Source organism: Salmo salar, chromosome ssa19 (assembly GCF_905237065.1).
Source record: "Salmo salar chromosome ssa19, Ssal_v3.1, whole genome shotgun sequence".
NCBI classification, from domain to species: domain Eukaryota; kingdom Metazoa; phylum Chordata; class Actinopteri; order Salmoniformes; family Salmonidae; genus Salmo; species Salmo salar.
The window spans coordinates 62,825,733-62,849,213 of NC_059460.1; the positions used below are offsets into that span (position 1 = coordinate 62,825,733).

Sequence of the window (23,481 nt, forward strand, 5' to 3'; positions counted from 1 at the left end):
GGCTGTAGTGGAGCTGGTCGAGAGCTTAAAGTTCTTCTGTGTCCACATCATTAAGGATCTATCATGGTCCAAACACACCAACAAAGTCGTGAAGAGGTCACGATAATGCCTCTTCCCCCTCAGGAGGCTGAAAGGATTTGGCATGGGCCCTCATATCCTCAAGAAGTTCTACAGCTGCACCATCGAGAGCATCTTGACTGGCTGCGTAATCACTTGGTATGGCAACTGCTTGGCATCCGACCGCAAGGCGCTACAGAGGATAATGCGTACAGCCCAGTACATCATCTATGACCTATATACCAGGCAGTGTCAGTGGAAGGCACAAAAAAATTGTAAATGACTCCAGCCACCCAAACCACAGACTCTTCTCTCTGCTACCGCATGGCAAGCGGCTATCTTGAACATGCATGCTTTATATGATTACATAAGACATTTATAGTTACAGTAACCTCAAGATGAGGCCATTTTAAGGTTGAATGTTGCATTAGTTTGTAAGAGAGCCTTAACTTTAGGCTATTTACGGTATTTCAAAAGTGATAATGAATTGTGTTTGGTTGTCAACGCAACCAAATATCAATATTTGAAGATTTATCTTCTGCTTGGATAGTTCCATCTGTGCCACTGTCTGGCTTTAATTCCAGTTTGTCTACAAATGAATAATTGACATGTTGGATTCACATCTCCATCTCAACCAAAACAATCTAAGTTTAAGAATTGGACTAAATCAAACTTTAAATGCACTTTAAATAAAGTTTGATTTGATTTAGTCCTATTCTTTAGCTAGATTTTTGGTTGCGATGGAGACGCGAATCCAACATATCAATCAAACTGGAATTAAGGCCAGACAATGGCACATATGGAACTATCCAAGCAGAAGATAGAGGTAACTGCCAAAATAAAGTAAACATTTGAGTTGTTTAAGCTGTCATGGTGTGGGGTGCATTTTCCTGGCATGGTTTAGGTCCACTTAGAGGGAGAGGCAAACACCTGTAAATACACAGCCATTCTGAGCGATCAGCTTCAACTTATGGTGAAGCATTTCTATCCTGATGGGAGTGGTTTCTTCCAGGATGACAATGCCCCCATCCACAGGGAACAAGTGGTCACAGAATGGTTTGATGAGCATGAAAACGTTGTAAATCATATGCCATGGCCATCTCAGTCACCAGATCTCAACTCAATTGAACACTTATGGGAGATTCTGGAGCGGCACCTGAGACAGCGTTTTTCCACCACCATCAACAAAACATTAAATTATGGAATTTCTGGTGGAAGAATGGTGTCATCCCTTCAATAGAGTTACAGACGCTTGTAGAATCTACAGTCCATTCTGAAAGTATTCAGACCGCTTGACTTTTTCCACATTTTGTTACGTTACAGCCTTATTCTAAAATGAATTTAAAAACATTTCCCCATCATCAATATACACACACAATACTCCATAATGACAAAGGAAAAACACGCTTTTAGACATTTTGGAAAATGTATAAAAATAAAATAAAAAACTGAAATATTACATTTACATAAATATTCAGAACCTTTACTCAGTACTTTGTTGAAGCACCTTTGGCAGTGATTACAGCATCTAGTCTTCTTGGGTATGACGCTACAAGCTTGGCACACCTATATTTGGGGAGTTTCTCCCATTTTTCTCTGCAGATCCTCTCAAGCTCTGTCAGGTTGCACGGGGAGTGTTGCTGCACAGGTATTTTCATTTTAACTCCAGGCTCTGGCTGGGCAACTCAAGGACATTTAGAGACTTGTCTCGAAGCCACTCCTGTGTTGTCTTGGCTGTGTGCTTAGAAGGTGAACCTTCGCCCCAGTCTGAGGTCCTGAGTGCTCTGGAGCAGGTTTTCATCAAGGATCTCTCTGTACTTTGCTCCGTTCATCCTTCCCTTGATCCTGACTAGTCTCCCAGTCCTCTTAGTCTTGGTTTCATCAGACCAGAGAATCTTGTTTGTCATGTTCTGAGAGACCTTTAGGTGCCTTTTGGCAAACTCCAAGCAGGCTGTCATGTGCCTTTTCCTGAAGAGTGGCTTCCGTAAAGGCCTGATTGGTGGAGTGCTGCAGAGATGGTTGTCCTTCTGGAAAGTTCTCCCATCTCCACAGAGGAACTCTGAAGCTCTAACAGAGCTTCAATCAGGTTCTTGGTCACCTCCCTGACCAAGGCCCTTCTCCCCCGATTGCACAATTTGGCTGGGCAGCCAGCTCTAGGAAGAGTCTTGGTGATTCCAAACTTCTTCCATTTAAGAATGATGGAGACCACTGTGTTCTTGGGGTCCTTTAATGCTGCAGAAATGTTTTGGTATCCTTCCCCAGATCTGTGTCTCAACACAATCCTGTCTCGGAGCTCTACGGACAATTCCTTCGACCTCATGGCTTGGTTTTTGCTCTGACGCTGTCAACTGTGGGACCTTATATAGACAGGTGTGTGCCTTTCCAAATCATGTCCAATCAATTGAATTTACCACAGGTTGACTCAAATCAAGTTGTAGAAAGATCTCAAGGATGATCAATGGAAACAGGATGCGCCTTAGCTCAATTTCAAGTCTCATAGCAAAGGATCTGAATACTTATGTATATAAGGTATTTCTGGTTTTTTTTATATACATTTGCTAACATTTCTAAAAAAAACAGTTTATTGATTTGTTATTATGGGGTATTGCGTGTAGATTGATGAGGATTTGTTATTTTAAATTGATTTTAGAATATCGCTGTAACTTAACAAAATGTGGAAAAAGTCAAGGGGTCTGAATACTTTCGGAATGTACTGTATGCCAAGGCGCATTGAAGCTGTTCTGGCGGATCGTGGTGGCCCAACTCCTTGTTAAGAAACTTTATGTTGGTCTTTCCTTTATTTTGTCTGTTACCTGTATATCTCCTTCAAATGTAGATGTTTTTTTGTTGTTGCGTTGACACCCAAACACAATTCAATTTCACTAAATATCATTACATTTGAAGTTAGCCAGAGCTTGAAACACTATTCCTATGCATTGCCTATTTATTGTTGAATCCTGGGTTGAATTGAAACAATAGCTGTTCATGACTTTGCAAATGGTATATAGTCCTAAATAGTGTCATTGATGATATTTGAGGTATAAAGTATGGTTACATTTCATATGCTCTGTTAAACCTACCCTTCGATAGCAGTACATCTATTTAGTTTTTAAGTGGAGATTGCTCAACAATCATTCTCACTATAGCATACTAGTAATAGTCAGTGACAAATATCATAGCTAAGGAGGTCTGGGTTAAAACCCTGAATGGGAGACCAAAGGCTAGCTGTAGATAGATCAATTCTCCAGTACAGCCCAGCCTATTTATATATTCTTTGATAGTGGCAGTGGTGGAAAAGTAACAAATTGCCATACTTGAGTAAAAGTAAAGATACCTAAATAGAAAATGACTCAAAAGTGAAAGTCACCCAGTAAAATACTACTTGAGTAAAAGTCTTAAAATATTTGATTTTAAATATGTTTAAAATTCATTATATTAGGCAAACTAGACAGCACAATGTTCTTGTTTTTATAATTTACAGATTGTCAGGGGCACATTTACAAATGAAGCATTTGTGTTTAGTTATTACGGCTCAGGCTAAGAACCTAGATCCAGACAGGAGGCGGATAGTACGAGTCTCTGTGTTTATTACAGTACAAGTGGCAGGCAAAAGGTAAGGCAGGCAAAGAGTCATAATCCAAATCATAGTCAGGCAGATACAGGACTGCAGGCAATCAGTAGGTCAAGGCAGGCAAAGAGTTGTAATCCAAATCAGAGACAGGACAGGCAGAAAGGTCAGCACCGGGAAGATTAGGGAAAAACTAGTGCACAGGGAACACGCTGGTGGGACATGACAAACTGGCAACAGACAAACAGAAACCATTTTCCTGTTCCTTATTTTTTAATGTATTTTTTATTTAACCTTTATTTAACTAGGCAAGTTGGTTAAGAACACGCTGTTAAGCGTTCAAAATGTAACGAGGACTTTGGGTGTCAGGGAAAATGTATGGAGTAAAAAGTACATTGTCTTTAGGAATGTAGTGGAGTAAAAGTAAATGTTGTCATAGATATAAATAGTAAAGTACAGATACCCAAAAAAAACGACTTAAGTAGTACTTTAAAGTATTTTTACTTAAGTATTTACACCACTTGTAAGTGGTCTGATGTTGTTTTAGAGCTATAAATTCAACAAATTCAAGGTTTGTCCATGTTGACATTTTGTTACCATAATGACATAATCCTGTGGTTTAAATGTTACCCTCAAAACAAGTGTACATTGCTAACTTTTTTTTCCACATCACAATAAGTTGACAAACTAAATTGAAACAAAGTTGAATCAACCAGTTTGTTCCCAGTGGGTAGTCACACACTTACTCACAATAATATTGAGCAACTAAAGCAACATCTACTAATGTCCATCATGCCAATGTCTATCACCCCTGACCCTGATGATGGTTCCCTCTGCCTATAGGTCCCTCTGGTTCGGAGTGTCAGTCTATCACCCCTAACTGTGACAACATATCTCTCCTCCTGTAGGTCCGTCTGGTCCAGAGTGTCAGTGTCCTGTATCGGGTAACTGGTATTTGGCCAACAATGGCAGGGACTGTATCCATGACAACGGTAACCGTTGTCAGCCCGAGCAGTTCACCTGTCTGAACGGTGGCTGTATCTCAGTGCGTTTGAAGTGTGACGGCTACAGTGACTGCCAGGACAACTCAGACGAGCTGGAGAGAGTGTGTGGTGAGTGTATTTACCTCAGTCGTTTTTTTGCCGCCATTTTAGTCAAGACCCAGCAACAGCAAAGCCAAATGCTCTTAAGTTTGGAATATTTCAAACTCAGCAGTCATGTCAAATGTTTTATAGCTCAAGTGTGCTCCCTGTACTGTCATTTCCCTGCACCTAGCAACCTTGTTAAAAAGACTCCATCATTATTGGTATTTCCCCCATAGATTTCCACACTTGCTCAATCAATCAATCAATCAATCAAATGTATTTATAAAGCCCTGTTTAGATCAATTGTCACAAAGTGCTTTACAGTAACCTCAGTAGACCCCAAAGACTAACCGGTGTCCCCGCACATTGACTCTGTACCGGTACCCGCTGTATATAGCCTTGCTATTGTTATTTTACTGCTGATCTTTAATTATTTGTGACTTTTATTTCTTATTGTTATTTTTTTTAGGTATTTTTTAACTGCATTGTTGGTTAAGGGCTTGTAAGTAAGAATTTCGCTGTAAGGTGTTGTGTTCACCTGCATGTGACAAATACGTTTTGCTTTGAAAAGCACAATGGCACGGAAGAAACTTCAAGAGAAACCAGTTGTGCTCACCCTCTCTTACTTTCCCTCTCAGCCTTCCACAAGTGCTCGGCCCAGGACTTCACTTGTGACAACGGCCGCTGTGTGGCCCTGTCCTACGTTTGTGACTACACGAATGACTGCGGCGACAACAGTGACGAGCTGGGCTGCCCGTTCCCCACTTGTGCCTCCGCCACCGAGTTCACTTGCACCAATGGACGCTGCATCTCCGCCGCCTTCGTCTGCGACGGCTACAATGACTGCCGCGACAACGACACCTCAGACGAGATCAACTGTCGTGAGTGATAACTGCTGTGAATAGAGTTGATTTAAGTAGAGTCAAAACATAGATATTAGCAAGAGTGACAAAAAAAGAGAATGCACTAGTCCATAGATACTGTTACGCATCTGCGCATGTGCTTAGGAGTTCACCTGTCCAGCAACATATTAGCTGTGTGACATAAGTAAAGTTTGACCTCTTTATTCAAACTCTCTTTGCTTATGTCAGAAGTTACCCCGCTACTTATTGTAACGTCATATCGTTGAATCTGCCTTTAACACACTGAAACCTTTTCTACTTTACTCTGTTCCCGTAGCGCCCAGAACGTGTCCCTCCGGACAAACCAAGTGTGACAGCACCAACATCTGTATCTACGCTAGCCAACTGTGCGACGGTTACAACAACTGTGGGGACAACAGTGACGAGAACCCTTTGTTCTGTGGTAAGTCTAGCTATGATGTGTGTTTTGTTTTATACACTGAGTGTGCATCCTCTTTCCATGACTTAGACCGACCAGGTGAATCCAGGTGAAAGCTATGATCCCTTATTGATGTCACTTGTTAAATCCACTTCAATCAGTGTAAATGAAGGGGAGGAGACAGGTTAAAGAAGGATTTTTAAGCCTTGAGACAATTGAGACATGGATTCAGAGGGTGAATGGGCAAGACAAAATATTTAAGTGCCTTTGAACAGGATATGGTAGTAGGTGCCAGGCCCACCGGTTTGAGTGTGTGAAGAGATGCAACGCTGCTGGGTTTTCCACGCTCAACAGTTTCCTGTGTATCAAGAATAGTCCGTCACCCAAAGGACATCCAGCCAACTTGACATAACTGTGGGACGCATTGGAGTCAACATGGGCCAGCATCCCTGTGGAATGCTTTCGACACCTTGTAGGGTCCATGCCCCGAATTGAGGCTGTTCCGAGGGCAAAAGAGCGTGCAACTTAATATTAAGGTGTTCCTAATGTTTTGTACACTGTATATCATTCCTGTACCTGATGTGGTTTTGGACAAGGTAGTTATCTTTTTACCCCTGACTTGTTTGCACATGTATGTTTTTTCAGTGTTACGTCACTCTCCACAGTCTGTTCACTATATACTGTGCCGTGTGTCTATGTGTTACAGCAGGCCGGACGTGCTCACCGGACCAGTTCCGTTGTGACGAGGGGAAGTGTATCCCCAGCTACTGGGTGTGTGACTGGGTCAGAGACTGTGTCGACGGGACCGATGAGCCCCCCTCCTGCCGTGAGTACTACCGAACCTGGGCCATGTTCAGGCACCAAAGGCAAGAAAACAGACTGAAACAGGGAGAGATTAACCTGGACTTTTCCAATAAAAAAGTCAAACGTTCGTTTCCCATTTCAAAATGTTTTGCAACGGTGCACCCTAGATCATGGCCACATTCCAGAAGGCAAACTTTGCGGAATGTTGCAAATAATGTAATTTTGTAAAACTGTATTGATTCCTTATTCTACAAGACAGTGAGGCATATTTGTTTGATGTAACGTATGTCTATCTGAATATTCAACAATGTAGTGAAAACAATAGCTGTTAAATTGTCCCCCTCTCTCTCTCTTTCCTCCAGAGGACCAAATAAACACCTGTCACCCTGACCAGTTCACATGCACCAACGGCAACTGTATCCCCATGTCACTGACGTGTGACGGCAACAACGACTGTTGGGACAATAGTGACGAGGCACTGGAACTCCAATGTGGTGAGACATTACAGTATACAGAACCCTTTACTTTTTCCACATTTTGTTAGGTTACAGCCTTATTCTAAAATGTATTATTGATTTTTTTTTCCTCTGAACAATCTACACAAAATACCCCATAATGACAAAGCAAAAACAGGTTTTTAGAATTTTTGCTAATTTTTTTTAAATAAAAAAAGGATTCAGACCCTTTACTCTGTACTTTGTTGAAGCACCTTTGGCAGCGATTACAGCCGCAAGTCTTCTTGGGTATGACGCTACAAGCTTGGCACACCTGTATTTGGGGAGTTTCTCCCATTCTTCTCTGCAGATCAAGTTGGATGGGGAGCGTCGCTGCACAGCTATTTTCAGGTCTTTCCAAAAATGTTCGATCAGGTTTAAGTCCGGGCTCTGGCTGGGCCACTCAAGAACATTCAGAGACTTGTCCCGAAGCCACTCTTGCTTTGTCTTGGCTGTGTGCTTAGGGTTGTTGTCCTGTTGGAAGGTGAACCTTTGCCCCAGTCTGAGGTCCTGAGCGCTCTGGAGCAGGTTTTCATCAAGGATCGCTCTGTACTTTGCTACATTCATCTTTCCTGACTAGACTCCCAGTCCCTGCTGCTGAAAAACATCCCCACAGCATGATGCTGCCACCACTGTGCTTCACCGTAGGGATGGTGCCAGGTTTCCTCCAGATGTGACGCTTGGCATTCAGGCCAAAGAGTTCAATCTTGGTTTCATCAGACCAGATAACCTTTTTTCTCATGGTCTGAGAGTCCATTAGGTGCCTTTTGGCAAACTCCAAGCGGGCTGTCGTTACTTTTACTGAGTAGAGGTTTCCGTCTGGCCACTCTACCATAAAGGCCTGATTGGTGGAGTGCATCAGAGATGGTTGTCCTTCTGGAAGGTTCTCCCATCTCTACAGAGGAACTCTAGAGCGCTTTCCGTGACCATTGGGTTCTTGGTCACCTCCCTGACCAAGGCCCTTCTCCCTCGATTGCTTAGTTTGGCCAGCTGGCCAGTTCTGGAAAGAGTCTTGGTGGTTCCATACTTCTTCCATTTAATAATGATAGAGGCCACTGTGTTCTTGGACCTTCAATGCTGCAGACATTTTTGGTATCCTTCCTCAGATCTGTGCCTCGACACAATCCTGTCTCTGCGCTCTACGGACAATTCCTTTGACCTGATGGCTTGGTTTTTGCTCTGGCGCTGTCAACTGTGGGACCTTATATAGATAGGTGTGTGCCTTTTTAAATCATGTCCAATCAATTGAATTTACCACAGGTGGACTCCAATGAAGTTGTAAAAGCATCTCAAGGATGATAAATAGAAACAGGATGCACCTGAGCTCAATTTCAAGTCTCATAGCAAAGAATACTTATGTAAATAAGGAAAATGAAATAAAATTGAAAACATTTCTATAAACCTGTTTTCACTTTGTCATTACGGGGTATTGTGTGTAGATTGCTGAGGATTATTTATTTAATCCATTTTAGAATAAGGCTGTAACGTAACAAAATGTGGAAAAAGTCAAGGGGTCTGAACACTTCCCGAAGGCATTGTAACTCAGAATCTACACACCACAAACAACACATAAGTGTGACACTATTGGTCTATCAACTTATAATGAGGGTGCTACACCAGAAGCATGTCACGGAGGCAGGAAATGAAAGCAATCATTTTTGTAACAATTGTGTATGCTTCAGAGATGCTTCACAGTGCGTAAAAACATTTGAAATATTCTTAAAGCGTAAAAAGACAGTTCAGCAAAGAGAGCCATGTGTTTTGCTTCACAATGCTTCTGATGTTTCATTTGGGGTTTGTTTCAACTCTGACTGACTGGCGCAAGACAAATGGTCTTCAGAATATTGTGTGTGCATCTTTACTTACCTCTCCCATTTCAGGAGAGCGGACATGCGCTTCTCATCAGTTCACCTGCCCCCCTCCATGGCGTCCTGGCCACCCGCGCTGTATCCCCCTGAGCTATGTGTGTGATGGGGAGAAGGACTGTGCCGACGCAGCTGATGAGCTTCAAAACTGCCCCAACCGCACCTGCCACATGAATGAGTTCACCTGCGCCAATGGCCTGTGTATCCTCATCCCCTTCCGGTGAGTTTGTGTGTGTGTCAGTCATATACTGTAAAAATAAGGACAATTCTGAAAAGTGGGGACATTTCGCCAGTCCCCACAAGGAAAAAGGCTATGTTAGGCTTAGGGGTTAGTGTTACAATTAGGGTTAGGGTAAGAATTAGAGTTAGGGAAAATAGGATTTTGAATGGGAATCAATTGTTTGGTCCCCACAAGCGTAGTAAAACAAACGTGTGTGTTTTGTGCAAATTTGCCTCTGTATATGTGTAAAAATGGCCAGCCCTCTCAATCTGATTGGCCTTCAAATCTAAAAATCACTTATTCATCCCAACCAATCAGGGCGCTTGGACGCACTTTAGGGCTCCGCCTCCTATCACTTCACGTTAGTGCCCGGCATATACCATCCTGAGAACAAGCACGTTTTGTGTTGCAGACGGACCTTTGGACATGCTGTTTCCTAACTGAAGCGTCCATTGACAAGTGTGTGTTGGGAATGTTATTGTGCTAATAGGGGGTGCAATAGTAGTAAGTTATGGTACCTTATTGTGCAGTGTACTGTAACTGCGTAGATACGTTTGCAAGTAAGAAGTTGCAGTGTTGTTTGCTAGGTCTCGTGTTAATGCTAGCTCCAGTTAATTTGTATGTACCCTGCCCAGTGCATGCTACTTCGTCTAGTATCTTTATTCATTGCTACAAGTGTGTTTATTGAGTCCGACTCGCCTACTCATTAGTAAGTATTAGCAATGTTTTGTATTACTTGCATGCCCCCGCTGCAATATGTTTATATTATATGCATGCTACCGCAGAAATATATTTATATCTGCAATATGTATAGCTTCACACTGCCCTTTCCCACCTGGACAAAAGGAACACCTATGTGAGAATGCTGTTCATTGACTACAACTCAGCATTCAACACTATAGTTCCCTCAAAGCTCATCACTAAGCTAAGGACCCTTGGACTGAACACCTCCCTCTGCAACTGGATCCTGGACTTTCTGACAGGCCGCCCCCAGGTGGTAAGGATAGGCAACAACACATCTGCCATGCTGATCCTCAACACTGGGGCCAGTCAGGGGTGCGTACTTAGTCGCCTCCTGTACCCCCTGTTCACCCATGACTGCATGGCCAAGCACAACTCCAACACCATCATTAAATTTGCTGATGACACAATGGTGGTAGGCCTGATCACTGACAACGATGAAAGCCTATAGGGAGGAGATCAGAGACCTGGCAGTGTGGTGCCAGGACAACAACCTCTCCCTCAACATGAGCAAGACAAAGGAGCTGATCGTGGACTACAGGAAAAGGAGGGCCGAACAGGCCCCCATTAACATCGACGGGGCTGAAGTGGAGCGGGTCGAGTTTCAAATTCCTTGGTGTCCACATCACCAACAAACTAACATGGTCCAAACACACCAAGACAGTTGTGAAGAGGGCACGACAACACCTTTTCCCCCTCAGGAGACTGAAAAGATTTGGCATGGGTCCCTAGATCCTTAAAGTTCTACAGCTGCACCATCGAGAGCATCCTGGCCGGTTACATCACCTCTTGGTATGGCAACTGCTCGGGATCACTGTACATCACTGGGGCCAAGCTTCCTGACATCCAGGAACTACAGTTGAAGTCGGAAGTTTCCATACACTTAGGTTGGAGCCATTAAAACTTGTTTTTCAACCACTCCACAAATGTCTTGTTAACAAACTATAGTTTTGGCAAGTCGGTTAGGACATCTACTTTGCATGACACAAGTCATTTTTTCAACAATTGTTTACAGACAGATTATTTCACTTATAATTCACTGGATCACAATTCCAGTGGGTAAGAAGTTTACATACACTATGTTGACTGTGCCTTTAAACAGCTTGGAAAATTCCAGAAAATGATGTCATGGCTTTAGAAGCTTCTGATAGGCTAATTGACTTCATTTGAGTCAATTGGAGCTGTACCTGTGGATGTATTTCAAGGCCTACCTTCAATCTCAGTGCCTCTTTGCTTGACATCATGGGAAAATGAAATGAAGTCATCCAGGACCTCAGAAAAAAAATTGTAGACCTCCACAAGTCTGGTTCATCCTTGGGAGCAATTTCCAAACACCTGAAGGTACCACGTTCATCTGTACAAACAATAGTACGCAAGTATAAACACCATGGGACCACACAGCCGTCATACCGCTCAGGAAGGAGACGTGTTCTGTCTCCTAGAGACGAATGTACTTTCGTGCAAAAAGTGCAAATAAATCCCAGAACAGCAGCAAAGGACCTTGTGAAGATGCTGGAGGAAACGGGTACAAAAGTATCTATATCCACAGTAAAACAAGTCCTATATCGACATAACCTGAAAGCCGCTCAGCAAGGAAGAAGCCACTGCTCAAAACCCGCCATAAAAAAGCAAAACTACGGTTTGCAACTGCACATGGGGACAAAGATCGAACTTTTTGGAGAAATGTCCTCTGGTATGATGATACAAAAATAGACCTGTTTGGCCATAATGACCATCGTTATGTTTGGAGGAAAAGTTGGATGCTTGCAAGCTGAAGAACACCATCCCAACCGTAAAGCACAGGGGTGGCAGCATCATGTTGTGGGAGTTCTATGTTGCAGGAGGGACTGGTGCACTTCACAAAATAGATGGCATCATGGGGGAGGAAAAGTATGTGGATATAGTGAAGCAACATCTCAAGTCATCAGTCAGGAAGTTAAAGCTTGGTCGCAAATGGGTCTTCCAAATGGACAATGACCCCAAGCATACTTCCAAAGTTGTGGCAAAATGGCTTAAGGACAGCAAAGTCAAGGAATTAGAGTGGCCATCACAAAGCCCTGACCTCAATCCCATAGAAAATGTGTGGGCAGAACTGAAAAAGTGTGTGCGAGTAAGGAGGCCTACAAACCTGACTCAGTTACACCAGCTAGGTCAGGAGGAATGGGCCAAAATTTACCTAACTTATTGTGGGAAGCTTGTGGAAGGCTACGTGAAACGTTTGACACAAGTTAAACAATTTAAAGGCAATGCTACCAAATACTAATTGAGTGTATGTAAACTTCTGACCCACTGGGAATGTGATGAAAGAACTAAAAGCTGAAATAAATAATTCTCTCAATTTAAAATAAAGTGGTGATCCTAACTGACCTAAGACGGGGAATTTTTACTAGGATTAAAGGTCAGGAATTGTGAAAAACTGAGTTTAAATATATTTGGCTAAGGTGTATGTAAACTTTCGACTTCAACTGTATGTATATACTAGGCAGTGTCAGAGGAAGGCCCCAAAAATTGTCAAAGACTCCAGTCACTCAAGTCATAGATTGTTTTCTCTGCTACCGTACGGCAAGCAGTACCAGAGCACCAAGTCTAGGACCAAAAGGCTCCTTAACAGCTTCTACCCCAAAGCCATAAGACTGCTGCACATATAATCAAATAGCCACCCGGACTATTTACATTGAACCCCCCCCCCCTTTGTTTTTACACTGCTGCTACTTGCTGTCTATTATCTATGCATAGTCCCTTTACAAATTACCTCGACTAACCTGTACCCCTGCACATTGTATATAGCCTTGTACAATGTGCATATACATGTGCATATACATGTGCATATACATTGTATATAGCCTTGTTATGTTGGTTAAGGGCTGGTAAGTAAGCATTTCACGGTAAGGTCTACAATAGCTGTTGTACTTGTGCGCATGTGACAAATAACATTTGATTTGATGTTAATAGAAATGAAATAACTAAAATAGTCGTTGTATAAATATTCAGCTCCCTGAGTTAATACATGTTAGAAATACCTCAGTGTATAATCCACAGCATAATTATTAACTTGGCCATACTTTAAGAGTTTTAAAGCGTGGACACTAATGGATACTAATTATTGTATTGTTTCCCTTCTTAAAACCACACAACAATATAAATAACTTCTAATGGAATCAGCTGTGTCTGTGTCTGTGTGTGGGGCATGGGCCTCAACATCATGTTCTGACCGGACAGCACTAGGGTTGTGCAGTATGCAGATTTTCATACCGTCGTCCTCTCATCCCAGGATTTACGGTATTACCGGCTTGGTACACAAGGGGGTGCCATTTGGCATTTGCCAGAGAACACCAAGATTGGCAAATTCGCCACTGGCGCCCTGTGCTCTTCACAGATGAAAGCAGGTTCACACTGAGCACGTGACAGACGTGACAGAGTCTGGAGATGCCGTGGAGAACATTCTGCTGCCTGCAACATCTTCCAGCATGACCGGTTTGGCGGTGGGTCAGTCATGGTGTGGGGTGGCATTTCTTTGGGGGGCCGCACAGCCCTCCATGTGCTCGCCAGAGGTAGCCTGACTGCCATTAGATACCGAGATGAGATCCTCACACCCCTTGTGAGACCATATGCTGGTGTGGTTGGCCCTGGGTTCCTCCTAATGCAAGACAATGCTAGACCTCATGTGGCTGGAGTGTGTCAGCAGTTCCTGCAAGAGGAAGGCATTGATGCTATGGACTGGCCCGCCCGTTCCCCAGACCTGAATCCAATTGAGCACATCTGGGACATCATGTCTCGCTCCATCCACCAACGCCACGTTGCACCACAGACTCTCCAGGAGTTGGCGGATGCTTTAGTCCAGGTCTGGGAGGAGATCCCTCAGGAGACCATCCGCCACCTCATCAGGAGCATGCCCAGGCGTTGTAGGGAGGTCATACAGGCACGTGGAGGCCACACACACTACTGAGACTCATTTTGACTTGTTTTAAGGACATTACATCAAAGTTGGATCAGCCTGTAGTGTGGTTTTCCACTTTAATTTTGAGTGTGACTCCAAATCCAGACCTCCATGGGTTGATAAGTTGGATTTCCATTGATTTATTTTTGTGTGATTTTGTTGTCAGCACATTCAACTATGTAAAGAAAAAAGTATTTAATAAGATTATTTCTTTCATTCAGATCTAGGATGTGTTGTTTAAGTGTTCCCTTTATTTTTTTGAGCAGTATATTTTCTGTAAAAGAAACCTATAGTTGCAAAAAAAACACTTGACTTTTAATATAAAACGCGACCCCTGTTAATACAAAGCTGGACTCACCTGCTCCTGCTTTCTCCTGTTGTGCTAGTTACAATCTGGCTCAACTGTTCAGGGAAACTATGGTAAGCTTCATAATGTAAAATCATGTCATGGGTGAAATGAAGAACCCAATATTCTTTATCTCCTAACATATTGCACAACTTGACTGCAGGTATTTACTTAAACAGTAGCTACAAATATTACAATTTATTGAAAAACTTCAAAGAAATTGTTTCAACGGTATTGACGGTATTAAAAAACTATCCCGTTGCTATTTCCAAATAGCTTGTTATACGGTACACCGCCCAAGCCTAGACAGCACAATAATGGGCAGATCTTAGTGATTCAGTTCAAGTGTACTAGCAGGTGAGGGCCACTCAACCATAAAGGCCTGATTTAGTGGAGTGTTGCAAAGATGGTTGTCCTTCTGGAAGGTTCTCCCATCTCCACAGAGGAACTCTGGAGCTCTGTCAGAGTGACCATTTGGTTCTTGGTCACCTCCCTGACCAAGGCCCTTCTCCCCCGATTGCTCAGTTTGGCCAGGCGGCCAGCTCTAGGAAGAGTCTTGGTGGTTCCAATCTTCTTCCATTTAAGAATGATGGAAGCTACTGTGTTCTTGGGGACCTTCAATGCTGCAGAAATGTTTTAGTACCCTTCCCCAGATCTGTGACTCAACACAATCCTGTCTCGGAGCTCTACTGACAATTCATTCGACCTCATGGCTTTGTTTTTGCTCTGACAAGCACTGTTAACTGTAGGACCTTATAGACAGGTGTGTGCCTTTCCAAATCATGGACAATCAATTGAATTTACCACAGGTGGACTCCAATCAAGTTGCAGAAAGATCTTAAGGATGATCAATGAAAACAGGATGCATCTGAGGATGCATCTCAGTTTTGAGTTTCATAGCAAAGTGTCTGAATAGTTATGGGGTATTGTGTAGAATTATAATTTCTTTTCATCTGTTTTAGAATAAGGCTGTAATGTAACAAAATATGGAAAAAGTCAAGGGGTCTGAATACTTTTCGGATGCACTGTATTTTTGTTGAGTGTCTCTCTCTCTCTCGTACATTGAAGAGTAGGGGTACTTACACAAAGACTTCATAACCCATTGTTTACCTCCCCTCCTGTTAGCTGTGACCGAGTCAACGACTGCGGGGACGGCAGCGACGAGTTGGGCTGTTCCTACGACACCTGCACCAGCTACCAGTTCACCTGCCAAAACGGCGCCTGCATCCCAGCCACCTTTACCTGCGATGGCGAGGCCGACTGTCTGGACTTGTCTGACGAGGCAGAAGGCATGTGCAGCACCCCCCAGCCTACCTGTGCCCCGGGAGAGTACTTGTGCAAGTCGGGCGAGTGTATTGACACCCACAAGGTCTGCAACTCGCAGAAGGACTGCTCGGATAACAGTGACGAGAAGGGATGCGGTAAGATCTCTCGTACAGCGAAGGATGTAACACAATGGGGAAGGGATGGATTTCTTTTCGTTGAGTGAATGGAGGTTGTGGCAGTTGTACAATAGGTATGCGAATGTAACCACACTAAATCTATGATATTTCAAGACGTACACTGTATTTGGAGTAGGAAATACTGTAAGTGTGTGGAGTAGGAAATTAGTATTTGCAGTAAGAACATTAGAATTTAGAGTAGGAAAAGAGAACTTTGATTTGGATTCCTAGACTGATCTTACAGCATATCTTAATCTTACAGAACTCATCCTACCTCTATCTCCTTCCCTCTCTACTCTGTGCAGGAATTAACGAATGCCAAGATCCATCGGTCCACAAGTGTGCCCAGGTCTGCACTGACACCCTGACAGGTTACTACTGCTCGTGTAATGCCGGCTACCACCTCATGCCTGATGGTAAGGCGTGCGCAGACCTGGACGAGTGCCGCGACACGCCCGCCGTCTGTAGCCAGATCTGCGAGAACTCCGCCGGCTCCTTCCACTGCAAATGCGCCCCGGGCTACGTGCGTGAGCCAGACGGGCGTACGTGCCGCCAGAACAGCGCCATCGCCCCTTATCTGCTGTACAGTAATCGCTATTACATTCGTAATTTGACAACTGATGGTTCGCAGCTGAGCGTGGTTCTGCAAGGGCTGTCGAATGTGGTGGCGCTGGATTTTGACCATTATGAAAAGAGGCTGTACTGGTTGGATGCGGGAATGGTGCGGATTGAGAGGATGCGATTCGACGGCAGTGAGAGGGAGACGATAGTGGATAACAACGTGGTAGGGGCCGAGGGGCTGGCGGTGGATTGGGTTGGCAGGTGAGTGAAGGGGGAGGGGCATCAGAGCTTGATTGTAATTTTAAAATCATTTGCCTCATGGCGACGCAGTTTCCTTTATCTCCGTCACCTCAATTGCAAAGGACAGGTGAGGGGAAAACTGTGTGAATAATTTCACGATGCAATATGTGTTGTGTTCAAAGCTTAATAAATCTGTCTCACAATTCACATTTTGATTAGAGCCTACAGTTGGCTTATAATGACACATTTGTATCTCCTTACAATTATATGTAGGTCTGTATATACAGTGGCAAGAAAAAGTATGTGAACCCTTTGGAATTACCTCGATTTCTGCATACATTTGTCATAAAATTTGATCTGTTCTTCATCTAGGCCACAACAATAGACAAACACAGTCTGCTTAAACTAATGACACAAAAACAATTATACGTTTTCATGTCTTTACTGAACACACTGTGTAAACATTCACAGTGCAGGGTGGAAAAAGTATGTGAACTCTTGGATTTAATAACTGGCCGACCCTCCTTTTTGCAGCAATAACCTCAACCAAACATTTTCTATAGCTGCGGATCAGAACTGCACAACAGTCAGGAGGAATTTTGGATTTTCTTGGGATGTCTGGTGTGAACCAATCTCTTGAGCTCATGCCACAGCATCTCAATCGGGTTGAGGTCAGGACTCTTACTGGGCCACTCCAGAAGGCGTATTTTCTTCTGTTGAAGCCATTCTGTTGTTCATTTACTTCTGTGTTTTTTGTCGTTGTCCTGTTGCATCACCCAACTTCTGTTGAGCTTCAATTGGCGGACAGATAGCCTTACATTCTCCTGCAAAATGTCTTGATAAACTTGGGAATTAATTTTTCCGTCGATGATAGCAAGCTGTCCAGGCCCTGAGACAGCAAAGCACCCCCAAACCCTGATGCTCCCTCCACCATATTTTACAGTTGGGATGAGGTTTTGATGTTGCTGTGCTGTGCCTTTTTTTTCTCCACACGTAGTGTTGTGTGTTCCTTCCAAACAACTCAACTTTAGTTTCATCTGTCCACAGAATATTTTGCCAGTAGCGCTGTGGAACATCCAGGTGCTCTTTTGCGAACTTCAAACGTGCAGCAATGTTTTTTCTGGACAGCAGTGGCTTCTTCCGTGGTGTCCTCCCATGAACACCATACTTGTTTAATTTTTTACGTATAGTAGACTCGTCAACAGAGATGTTAGCATGTTCCAGAGATTTCTGTAAGTCTTTAGCTGACACTCTTGGATTCTTCTTAACCTCATTGAGCATTCTGTGCTGTGCTCTTGCAGTCATCTTTGCGGGACGGCCACTCCTAGGAAGAGTAGCAACAGTGCTGAACTTTCTCCATTTATTGATCATTTGTTTTACCATGGACTGATGAACATTAAAGTTTTTAGAGATATTTATGTAACCAGTTTCAGCTTTATGCAAGTCAACAATTCTTAATCTTAGGTCTTTTGAGATCTCTTTTGTTCAATGCATGGTTCACATCAGTCAATGCTTCTTGTGAATAGCAAACTCAAATTTTGTGAGTGTTTTTTATATGGCAGGGCAGCTCTAACCAACATCTCCGATCTCATCTCATTGATTGGACTCCAGGTTAGTGGACTCCTGACTCCTGAAGTCATTAGCCTAGGGGTTCACATACTTTTTCCAACCTACACTGTGACATTTTAAATGATGTATTCAATATAGACAAGAAAAATACAATAATTTGTGTGTTATTAGTTTAAGCACACTGTGTTTATCTATGGTTGTGACTTAGACGAAGATCAGATCAAATTTTATGACTAATTTATGCAGAAATCCAGGTAATTCCAAAGGGTTCACATATTTTTTCTTGCCACTGTATGATATTGTATCTATGCATATGCCCATAGTCATTCTTGTATGTTTATGTGTGTGTATCCCAAAGGAAGCTCTACTGGGTAGACGGGTACTACGGCTCTCTCCACGTGTCAGAGCTGGATGGTCGTTTCCAGAAGAAGTTGCTGAGTGGCTGCATGGGGCCTAACGCCACCTACTGCTTTGTCCGGCCCCGTGCCGTAGCCGTCAACCCCAAATATGGGTACTAACCAGTGGAGGCTGCCGAGGGGAGGACGGCTCATAATAATGGCTGGAACAGAGCGAATGGAATGGCATCAAACACATGGAAACCATGTGTTTGATGTATTTCAAATCGAATCAAGTTTTATTAGTCACATGCGCCGAATACAACAGGTGTAGTCCTTACAGTGAAATGCTTACTTACGAGCCCCTAACCAACAATGCCGTTTAAAAAAAATATGAATTAGAAATAAAAGTAACAAGTAATTAAAGAGCAGCAGTAAAATAACAATAGCGAGACAATATACAAGGGGTCAATGTGCGGGGGCACCGGTTAGTTGAGCTAATATGTGCATGTAGGTAGAGTTATTAAAGTGACTATGCATAGATGATAACAACAGAGAGTAGCAGTGGTGTAAAAGGGGGGGGGCGCAATGAAAATATTCTGGGTAGCCATTTGATTAGGTGTTCAGGAGTCTTATGGCTTGGGGGTAGAAGCTGTTTAGAAGCCTCTTGGACCTAGACTTGGCGCTCCGGTACCGCTTGCCGTGCGGTAGCAGAGAGAACAGTCTATGACTAGGGTGCCTGGAGTCTTTGACCATTTTTAGGGCCTTCCTCTGACACCGCCTGGTACTGTATAGAAGTCCTGGATGGCAGGAAGCTTGCCCCCAGTGATGTGCTGGGCCGTACGCACTACCCTCTGTAGTGCCTTGCGGTCGGAGGCCGAGCAGTTGATACCATTCCACCTATTCTGCTCCAGCTATTACCACAAGCCCGTTCTCCCCAATTAAGGTGCCACCAACCTCCTGTGGTACTGACATGCACATGTATGCGCGTACACACAAACATACGAGGTCCCACACATCCCCACCTGCACGATAGAGGAAGAGTGGCCCTTCTTAATTAATGGCAGATATTGAGGCATTTTTTGATAATCATTACATTTTTATATATTATTGAGTAATACCAATTAACAAATTACATCAAATGTTTTGTTTTCTTTTAATTTACTCTCCATTTTTTTCTCTCTGCCTGCAGCTGGCTGTATTGGACAGACTGGGGGGACACCGCCTACATTGGCAGGGTTGGTATGGATGGTACCAAAGCCACTGCCCTCATCACCACCAAACTGGAGTGGCCCAGTGCCCTGACCATTGACTACACCACCAACAAGATCTTCTTCACCGACTCCCACCTCAATTTCCTAGAGTGAGACATCAACACAACACTGTCTTCAGAAATTAACTTCATAATTCACTCTAATACTTTTCTATGTAGTACTATCGTGCTTTATCATGAAAGTGTCGTAAGTCAGAAAAATAAGGCATTATGACCCCATCACATCTATGCCTTGAGTATCAGGGTTGAATGAGAACATGTTCAGTTGAAGAAAAAAACACTGAGGATAAGTTGGTAAGAAAACCTCTAGTAGAGAAAGGCAATGGAGGAAAACACTCTTTAGTTTGGAAGAAAGCAAGGAGCCCGGCCCTATCCTTCTCAAGCTTGCCTGTTTGGAGACCAGAGATCATGATCAATGAGGTCAGACAGGAGCTACCCTACAGAACTTTACATTGATATACATTTTGTTTGTTTATTTGGATCCCTATTTAGCTGTTACAGTCGTAACAGCTATTCTTCTTGGTGTGCACAAAAACACATTGAAAAACAATAGACAAGAACAAAATAAAGACAACAGAAAATTACAGTGATTTAAACACTAAAGTGTATGCCCTCTCTCTAACTCTCTCTAAAGTTTTGCTGATATGGATGGGGAGAACCGCCACCGGGCCATAGCAGGCTCCCTGCCTCACCCCTTTGCCGTCACCCTATTTGAAGACTGGGTCTACTGGACTGACTGGAACACCCACACCGTTGAGAAGGCCCACAAGTACACTGGCACCGGCCGCGTTGTCATGGGCAACAACACACACCGGCCAAATGACATCCATGTATACCATCCCTACAGGCAGCCTCGCAGTATGTATAGTACTGTGCCCTTTGACCGTTTGGAATTCCCATACATTGCTTGCTTAATTTTCATTTGTATACACTTTACTGTTGTACTTGTCTTTCCTGCATTTACACTCATATTTGTATTTTTTTTACTTGGCCTGATTTTGCAGATAGCAGCTTATTTAAAATATATTTTTTACTTGCAATGACTTTGATATGTGGTTGTTTTCCTCTACCTTAGATGAATGTACTTACTGTATAACAGCATTTGCTAAACGGCTTGAATGTCCATCGAGACAATATTATTAGCTTTCCATCATAGACGCGTCCATTCTTATGGCTGCTGATTGGTGTTTCCTAGGCGATAACCCTTGTGCAACACACCACCTAACCTGTAGCCACCTGTGTCTGATTGGTCCTGGTGGGACCAGCGCTACGTGTGAGTGTCCAGACCACTTCATTGGCATCTCCGTGGGCTTCAAGATCCAGTGTGTGGCCGACTGTTCCAGCACCCAGTTCCGCTGCGGAGACAACGAGAAGTCAGTCTGAATTTGTCACTTATGTCACGTATCAGGAATATTTGTTTTCCATGTAGTATAATTTGAATCAGGGGTTTTTGGATCAGATACTGACAGAAGCGTACAATTTAGGGCTTTTCACACTACCGAGCTGAGCCAAACTAAGCTGTACAAAGCTTGCTTGAAAAGGACAATGTGAAATATTTTTGCAAGCACAGTTTGGTTCAGTAAGTGTGAAAAGGGTATTTGGAGCCATGTGACTATTTACTTGATAACTTGTGTGGTTGCACAGTCGTCTAAATTCATTAAGTGAATTAGTTAGCTCTTTACTCTCCCACCTCCCTCCATCTCTCCTTCTAATCCCCTAGGTGTGTCTCTATCTGGTGGAAGTGTGATGGTCAGTCCGACTGTGGTGACGGGTCCGACGAACCCCTCACCTGCCCGCCCCGCTACTGTCCAATTGGTCAGTTCCAGTGCCAGGATGGGAACTGCACTTATCCTGGCTTCCTGTGTGACGGACATGCTGACTGCCGTGACAATTCAGATGAGGACGCTGCCCTCTGCAGTACGAAAACCCTATTCTACCTATTTTTACCATACTACTTCCATCCATCAGACAATGCAGCGCTTATTTTCTACTAGCGTCAGAAACCCACAGTGTGATAGAGCAACGAGAGCAGTTGAACAATCTTTCTGTTGTAGTGTCTTTAATTGCAATTACGAACCAACATGGGGGGGGAAGAAGGGCAACCCAGTCTGATCCCTCAAGATAAACAAAACCTTTCAGAGATGTGGCCTTAGAATCAAAACACCCAATCCTTCAATCCCCTAGGTGACCACAGGTGTGCAGAAAATCAGTTCCAGTGTAAAAACAAGCAGTGCATCCCTGTGTCATGGCACTGTGACGGCATCGTCGACTGTTCTGATGGGAGTGACGAGGACACTGATGGCTGTGCCCAGAAGACATGCCGGCCGGGCCAGTTCACGTGCGCAAACGGAGTGTGTATCCCGCCCAACTATGTGTGCGACGCTCAGAACGACTGTGGAGATGGATCCGATGAGCCCCACGAGATCTGCAGTGAGTTTGCTATATTTGTATAAGTCTGGATTTTTCATTTTGTGCTAATTATGAATTTATGTTTCATGTACAGAAACAGTGGCACTTATAGGATAAGGAGATTTGGGCTCCGTCATCTGCATAGTGCTTAATAAATAAAAAAAACTCTGTCTTGCAGAAACACTCACTGCGTCCATCTTTTTTCTCTATCTATCCCTTCATCCCTTTGTCTCCTCCCTCTGTAGTGGGGCCAGAATATAACTGCGACGAGCTCACGGAGTTCTCCTGTAAGACCAACTACCGCTGTATCCCCACCTGGGCCGTGTGCGATGGCTCCAATGACTGCCTCGACAACAGCGACGAGCAGAACTGCGGTGTGTGTATGCTTGTGATATAAGGGCAAAGTTACATTGTCTGAATATGGATACAGAAAATGTATAGTAGGCTACCAATGATATTTCCGTAAGCTCCGGGTCCTGCTTTTTCCTTCATATTCCACTTTTACATGCTGATCTTGTTCTGTTTTTATGCTTAGACACACTGAAGGCCCTGAGTAGATTAAATTCAAGTCATTAATGATTGACCAAGTAGCCAGAATCCCAAAACGCTGCTAGGAAGTCTACACTAAATAGTATCCTTACATTTCACTAAATAACTTCAAATAGATCATTTCAAACTATTTGAGCCCTCATTAACCTGCCCCCTGTACCCATTCACAGAGGCGTTGACCTGTGACCCCCTGGGAGACTTCCGTTGTGACAACCACCGCTGTGTGCCCATCCGCTGGAAGTGTGACGGCAGCAACGACTGTGGTGACGGCTCTGATGAGAGGGACTGCGGTGAGTAGAGGTCAACGACATAACCATCTGATAGGGATCAACTTCGTAGCCCTCTCATGCGGTTCAACTCTGTAACCATCCAACATCTGTAACCCTCTAACAGAATTCAACTCCATAGCCATCTAATACAGTTAATCTCCATAACCATCTAACAGGGTTCAAAGAAATGATGCAAAAAAGGTGGGAAACAAGCCAGACTGCTTAGCTGATTTAGTTTACATACTGTCAATTGAGAAATGTTGTGACTAAACTTAAAAAATAAATGATATTACCATAACAACATAAACAATGGGAAAATAATTGAGCACCTTAAATTATATTATGGGCAGAAAACCAAACGTATCTCCATCGTTCATTGAAGTTGATGGATCATTTATAACAAAACCTTTTGATAAAGCCAATCATCAGCAGACTG

The 23,481-nt window shown here is 43.5% G+C and overlaps 1 protein-coding gene across 1 annotated transcript in view; it reads left to right on the forward strand.

The window, feature by feature from the left end:
• lrp2b (low density lipoprotein receptor-related protein 2b) overlaps positions 1–23,481 on the forward strand; it is a 125,058-nt gene that overhangs the window by 63,254 nt on the left and 38,323 nt on the right. The window contains exons 46-61 of the mRNA XM_014158653.2: positions 4,534–4,737; positions 5,349–5,591; positions 5,890–6,015; positions 6,698–6,817; positions 7,158–7,289; positions 9,170–9,374; positions 15,524–15,819; positions 16,146–16,662; positions 18,569–18,721; positions 19,738–19,908; positions 20,453–20,676; positions 21,014–21,191; positions 21,539–21,735; positions 22,003–22,248; positions 22,473–22,601; positions 22,947–23,066. Coding sequence (XP_014014128.2) covers positions 4,534–4,737; positions 5,349–5,591; positions 5,890–6,015; positions 6,698–6,817; positions 7,158–7,289; positions 9,170–9,374; positions 15,524–15,819; positions 16,146–16,662; positions 18,569–18,721; positions 19,738–19,908; positions 20,453–20,676; positions 21,014–21,191; positions 21,539–21,735; positions 22,003–22,248; positions 22,473–22,601; positions 22,947–23,066 — 3,261 coding nt within the window. The remainder of the gene's footprint in view (positions 1–4,533; positions 4,738–5,348; positions 5,592–5,889; positions 6,016–6,697; positions 6,818–7,157; positions 7,290–9,169; positions 9,375–15,523; positions 15,820–16,145; positions 16,663–18,568; positions 18,722–19,737; positions 19,909–20,452; positions 20,677–21,013; positions 21,192–21,538; positions 21,736–22,002; positions 22,249–22,472; positions 22,602–22,946; positions 23,067–23,481) is intronic.